This window comes from Cyprinodon variegatus, unplaced genomic scaffold (assembly GCF_000732505.1).
Source record: "Cyprinodon variegatus isolate N-32 unplaced genomic scaffold, C_variegatus-1.0 Scaffold858, whole genome shotgun sequence".
NCBI classification, from domain to species: domain Eukaryota; kingdom Metazoa; phylum Chordata; class Actinopteri; order Cyprinodontiformes; family Cyprinodontidae; genus Cyprinodon; species Cyprinodon variegatus.
Window position 1 is genome coordinate 99,264 of NW_015151311.1, and position 7,032 is coordinate 106,295.

At 38.8% G+C, this 7,032-nt stretch overlaps 1 protein-coding gene across 1 annotated transcript in view; it reads right to left on the minus strand.

Annotated features, from left to right (window-relative positions):
* LOC107099311 (SH3 and PX domain-containing protein 2A-like) overlaps window positions 1–6,756 on the minus strand; it is a gene marked incomplete at its 3' end in the record, with an annotated part of 98,110 nt that extends 91,354 nt beyond the window's left edge. The window contains exon 1 of the mRNA XM_015397368.1: window positions 6,583–6,756. Coding sequence (XP_015252854.1) covers window positions 6,583–6,678 — 96 coding nt within the window. The remainder of the gene's footprint in view (window positions 1–6,582) is intronic.
* Window positions 6,757–7,032: the final 276 nt, after the last annotated feature.

Genomic DNA, 7,032 nt, shown 5'->3' on the forward strand with positions numbered 1-7,032 from the left:
GAACTTCCCGACCTCAAACGTTGTGGGCGGGACTAAGTTCGGAATGGCACCCAGGCTACGTGTTTTAAGGGAGGATTTAAAAATCGAATGTGCCAGGGCATGTTGTTGCAGAGCTACGGTCACCTTTGGTTTGGAGTCTGGTTTGAGGCCCGGCCAGCAGCAGCTGATTGGAGGATCTCAGTGTTCTGGCTGAAACACTTAATCAGATTAATCACGATTAATGGATTATTCGAATAATTATCAACTAATTTATTAATCAATTAATCGTTAATTGGAGTATAGTAACTGTAAAATATGCCTTTAGATAACAGAGTGACCCACTTAGAGCAGTAATTATCCAAAATGGTAAGAAACCTTTGGCTATCTAATTATTAATAGATTAACAATCATTCATTTGCTGTTTAAGTATTTGTCGTTTATTCTTCTTGGTTCCAACTAAAACAGCAATGTGCAAAAATGACCTGTACTGCAAGAGGAGCAGCAAACAAATAAAATAGCTTTGATGAATAGAGTAGTAATTTAAAGTTGTACAAAAACGGACATAGTTCAATCAAAAAATTAAATATTGGGCTTATCTTTGTTCTAAAAATATAGGTTTGTCTCAGAGAACGTTGCACTGGTCCTTGTCTTACAATGAAATGTTCTTTGGGGCCCTTTACTTGCTCTGGGGCCCACCTCTAGCTTATGGCCGGCCCTGCATGCTATGTTTTATGCACCTTAGTTATAAAGTGGACGGTATCAATCTAACATTTTTTTTTCTTGTTTCTCCAACATTTCAACATTTAAAACCTGCTAAATAAGGTTGGCTTTGACTCCAACATTTCTGAAAATATTAAAGATGATTTTGCAGCGACTGATCAAGAATTGCAGATTTGAATTCTCTCTATTCTTTCTGCAGAACATTAATGCTACATAACAGGAAGGCATCGTCTCATTTTTGGTTCCTTTGCTTTGAGAAAAGCAGAGCAAACATCACAGCAATACAAAACACAAGGTCTATTTCCTTTCATACCCAAAACAAATGATTCATGTTTGCAGGTTCCTTCCCTTTCCAAGCACTGAGAATGGTTTCCTCATTGAGTCTGGAAGTTTCAGGTGTTGTTTTATCCTTTTCTTTATGCAAACATGCCTTAAGGTGTCCAACAGTGGGGGGTGGTTTTCTCATGCTCTCGTTTTAACATTCTTCACTGGGGACAGAGAGGACTGCAGGCGGGCCAGTAGAGTAGTCCTACTCTCCTCTTCCTCCGCTGTTTCTTTGGAATGTGCTTTTTCCATTGAATTGATGGAAAATGCATGGATGTCCCCTGAGAAGATGTGATCTTTAAGGCGTCTTATGTTGCTCTAACGTCTCAGCTGGTATTTTCTGCATAAATGCTCCTGTCTAATAAGCCAGACTGGCTGTTGGAGCTGGTAGCTCTATCTTTGTTCTGTTTGCTCTGATTTGAAATGAATGCAATTTGAAAAAAATTCAATCAGAAATTTAAAAATATATATAAAGTCTGATAAAAAAAAAAAAAGTGAAAATAACATGTAATATGAAAAGGAAAAACTAGATATCATCTGAAAAAGCATCTAAATTAATCCCAAAACCTTTGTTTGATTTTAAAGGTTTTTTTCTAGTTTCATTTCTGAATAGCATTTTTTTTTCATATTTCAGTTTACTAAGTATGTTTTTTCAATATTCAATTTCAAAATACATATTCTTTGCTTGCAACAACAACAGGCAAAAGTCATTGATTCAATCACAATTCTTCACATGATTTAATATCATTTTGCACTTTAGAGGAACATGGCTCATCATTTTGCTCATTTTGGTCCAGTTTATTTTGCAGAACTAGAACTATATGCTAACAACTGGAATAAAGTAAAGACACAACAGGAAGTATTTGGGTTTATTTAAAGAGGTCATAGAATGATTCTATAGGGTATGTGGTGCTGACCCTTAAGGTTTCTGAATAGGGTGTGTAACATTGGTTGTAATGAAAATGGCATATTTGCTGTTCTATGAGCCCTAATGCAAGCCTGGTTAAAGCCCTAGAATGAAACGACAGGTTTACTTCCTGTTATGGTATGATCATGAATATTTAGATGAGCTGTGTGCTGATTGGTTGGTTTACAACGAGCAAAGCTGCTGAGCAAAAATGCATCATAGCAACAAGCACTCACACACTGAAACATCAAAGTGTTGATATGGTAGGGTGACCAGACGTCCTCTTTTTCTCCCGGACATGTCCTACTTTTTTAACCAAAAAAATTGTCTGGGGTGGGATTTCAAAATTGTCTGGGATTTTGGTCGACTACAGTGCAGCACGTAGTCAAAACACAACGGGCGCTCGAACCGAGCCGTCAGCTCTGGTCCGGGAACCAAGTTGGACGGGGGCAGGGAGCCAGCGAGGATGGAGTGACCAAACCCAACCCAGTGACGGTAGCCTGGACACAGGTGAACCCTTGCTTCCCCAGCCTCCCTCCTCCAGCTAAGGACGGGCGGCTCATGGCTCTCTGCTGAGGTCCGCAGTCGACACTTCATATCCCTCACCTCCCTTGGGCCCTGAACAAGCGGGCTTGTCTGTATGTAAATTTCGGGGTGCGACAAAGTACAGAACCATATCAACATCCCAGAGTTACGGTCAACTCAGGGCTTCATTTGGATACGCCCGTATCCAAACGATTGTGAGATTTGCAGAGAAAGGAGGTGTCGATTTGGTTAGAACTTCTCTGTATGTTCATTTCGCCCACTGAAATATCGTTATTCATCATCTATAACAATGGAAACTCAGTTTTGCATTCTATGACCCCTTTAATCTTTAGTAACGTTTCTTTTATAGATGAAGAAATAACCGTTCATCATCATGTCTGCTCTGTTTTCTAAATACAAATGGATGCTCACGTAGAGCCTGGTTCTGGTGTTAAAGGGGAGTTTCCTTTCCACTCACCTTCAAAAGGTTGTTGATTTAATTCTGACTGTGCTAAACACAGATGTTTCCTTTCAGATTATTCCCCTGATCTGCGTCTGATTGGCTAAGCTGTTTTCTGGCGTGGGCATACATTTGTCGCTCCCTATTCTGTGCTGACGACAGCTTTTAGCTGAGACGTGTTCAACGTGGCCTCCTCTAAAAGTCAGCAAGGATTAATAGTTAGCAAAGCACATTGATTTCTGCTTGTTTTCCTGACCTGTGCTTTCTGTCTTGCTTGGACTCTGGATTTGTGCTCATTGACCAGTTTCGTTGAAGTGCTCAAAAGGTTTGGTGTGAATTTTGTTCCATTATTGTTGCAAGCAAAGAAAACACAAACCATGAACAAAAGAATAAAAATAAAAATCATTTGAAAGCAATTTGGTGTTTTCTTAGGTTTTTTTATATTGAAATTTATTATATTTTATTTTTTAATTTTTTTTTTTTCCAAGGAATCCCATTCTTATTGAATTGTGTTTTACAGATCACATTCTCTTCACCTCAAAAAAATGCTGACCACACAGGCCAATAGAAATGCACCGCCGCTCCCTATTCCAGAGGAAAGCCCGCCCCCTCAACGGAAGAGAATGTGATCCGCAAAATGCAACGCGAAAAAAATAAGATTCGTAAAACTCAATCGGTAATAGAGAAATCTGAAAATATAAAATCAGTTTTAAAAAATGAAAAAAATTAAACATAAGAAGAAAACAATTAAATATGAAATAACACGAAAGTTATGGCCAAAACCTTTTTTTTTTTTTTTTGAGAAGTGTTAAAAGTTTATTTTCTAAATTACATTTTTTTCTTTCAAATATGAGTTCCAGCGGGCTGCACGTTTGTAGCACTGTTGCCTTGCAGCAAGAAGGTTCTGGGTTCAATTCCCAACATGGGGTTTTTCTGCATGTTCTCCCTGAGCATGTGTGGGTTCTCTCCAGGTACTCTGGCTTCCTCCCACAGTCCAAAAACATGACTGTATGATGTGAGTGTGAATGGTTGTGCGTCTTTGTGTTGCCCTGTGATAAACTGATGACCTCTCGCCCAGAAACGGCCAGAGATAGAATCTGTGACCCTGATGGAATAAAAAGGACAAAATGGATGGATGTAATTTCCATTTTCAAGTACAATTTTTGCTTGGAATAATAATGGAACATAATTTACTCCATATAGTCGATCCATGCAATCTAAATGGGAGGTGATTGCTGCAGAACTGAAATTGACTTTGTGTTCATTAACTAAACTGTTTGTGCTTTGAAACGAAACGTGCTGTAAATGAGCAGCAACGTAAAAAAAAAAAAAAAGGATTGAATTGCGGCGACGATTTCTCCATTATAATATTGCTTCTGATGTTGCTAGTTTGACAGACTTAAACATAACCTGGGTAAACACCAAAAGCAGTTTTTAATGCAGGATTTCATGTCTAAATGTTTTTAGACATTACAATTATAATATATAATGTTTTTATTTTGGTTTGTACAGCCAGACCCAAAAACTAATTAAGGGTTGAAGAAAACTAATCGCAAAAAAAAGAACTACTGTGTCATAACTGAGCAACAATTGGGATAAAAGGTCACTCATCTGTTAGCCTGAGAAGAGTTACAAATCTATTTTAAAAGCTTTGAAGATCCAAAGAACCACGAAGCAAACATTCATAGTGGTGGCTACCTGAGTAGGTCAGTAAATAACCCAGAACATCGTGATGAGATTCAAGCACGGTAGTGGAAGTATTATGGACCGTGGACTGTTTTGCTTCCCCCGGATTTTTTTCTCTCCATTCACTCAGGGAAGATTTCAGTAAACCCAATAAACTGACATCAGTGGTAACTTTTGAAACCCTCCCTACATCTTAACACGGGAAACGGTGCAGGAGGAAAATGTCATGCTGTGGGCTCCCCAGAACACACATGATGCACCAAAGCAACCAATTAGACACATTGTGACATAAGCAGGTTCCTCTTCCTTTTAACTTTAACCAGCTTTATATAAGCCCATCATCAAGGAAGGATGTTGCAAAGTCCTATCATGTCTTCCAAACAGAACAAAGTCAGGAGGTTTCTTGGACCATTTATGAGACTGTAGAATAATTCTAACCGTCCAGCTTATTTATTGTTTTTTAATTCTTATTTTGGGTAGAAAATGTGTCATTCTTCTCAGGATCACACAACAACACAACAATATCAGACCCGATAGCCAGCAGAGAGACTGCAGCCCATAAGCAGGTTTTATGATAATGGTTTATGAGCTGCAGCCATGACAGGACAAGGCTAGATATGAGTGAACCTGCCAGCTGGGGAACCACAGAGAGGTATGGAAGACGATTAGGGCCATTGAAGAAATAAAAAAAAAGTTAACTGATTTTTAAATAGTATTTCACTGTATTATGGGGGGGAAAAGGTCAGAATTCTAACTTTAATCTCAGAATTCAGACTTTAATCCCAGAAATCTGACCTATTTCTCAGGTTTAATTCATTCTGAGATTAAAGTGAGAATTCTGACTTATTTCTCAGAATTCTGACTTTAATCTCAAGAATTCTGGCTTCAATTTCAGAATTTTGACTTTAATCTCAAAATGTTTTACTTTAATCTCAGAATTTTAACTTTAATCTCAGAAATCTGTTTTTAATCCCAGAATTCAGACTTATTTCTGACTTATTAAAGTCAGAATTCTGGCTTTAATCTCAGAATTCAGACTTTATTCTCAGAAATCTGATTTTAATCTCAGAATTCGGACTTTAATCCCGTAAATCTGACTTATTTTAATTAAGGTTTAATTCATTCGGAGATTAAAGTCAGAATTCTGACTTATTTCTCAGGTTTATTTCTGAGATTAAATTTAGAATTCTGACTTTTTTCTCAAAATTCAGACTTTAATCTCAGAAATCTGTTTTTAATCCCAGAATTCTGACTTATTTCGGACTTATTAAAGTCGGAATTCTGGCTTTAATCTCAGAATTCAGACTTTCATCTCAGAATTCTGGCTTTAATCTCAGAATTCTGGCTTTAATCCCAGAATTCTGACTTATTTCTGACCTATTAAAGTCAGAATACTGACTTTAATTTCAGAATTTTGACTTTAATATCAGAATTCTGACCTTAATGTAGATGGTACAGAAGAGTATTAGGGTCACTGAAAATGTAATAAAAAGTTAACTAATTTTAAAATTTCATTCAAGTATGAGGAAAAAAATGTGAGAATTCTGAGATTAAAGTCAGAATTGTGACCTTTTTCCCATATTAAACTGAAACATGCAATCAGCTGGTTTTCCTTAGCTAGAAAACTTTGAATCAACCTCACTGAATGATCTGGTGAACTGTAAAGTGCCTTAAAATGACATGTGTTGTGGATTTGTGCTATAGAAATAAACCGAATTGAATTGAAATAATATTTTTAAAAATCAATTCTATTATTATTTCTTTTTTTCTTTTTTTTTCTTTCATTGGCCCTGATCCTGTTCTCCTCTTATAGTGGGGCTTGTCTGTTCTTCCTGAGCAGGTGTGTTGCAGCCTGGCCTGCAGCCCCTCAGCTGCAGACCAAATGGTGCGTTCAGGTGCCTCGCTGCGCCCGCGGACAGGCCACAGACCCACACCTCGTATGAACAGAACCAGGGGGCGGAGAAGCATGAGGAGGACTCACGTAGTGCTTGGACGGATTCCGCCTCTTCTCCACGTCCACAACTTTCACGTCCAGCACCGTCCGGAATTGCATCTTGATCCTGCACAGGCTTTGCATGAAGACGCTCCGGATGGATCTGCTTCCTCCTCAGAATGAAAACTAATCACAGCATCCCAGCTTTTCCGATGCAACCAGAGGAAATGGACTGAAACTTCTCAATGGTGGGATATATGAGCAGACAGACTGAGGGGGGGGCTTAGAGGTGAGCCTCTTTGTGTCTGCAGCCCTCCCTCGGTCTGCAGACCTGGATCCTCACCGGTAGATCCAGGAAGGCTGGATCCTGGGAAGAAATCACCCAGAGGAATAGGCGGATGGTGACCGAGCTGCAGCCTAATCCTGACTCATTCATCTGTCTTCCTTCAGGGCGCCAGAAGTTCTCCTGTCAGCGAACCCGCAGCAGGAGGATCCAAA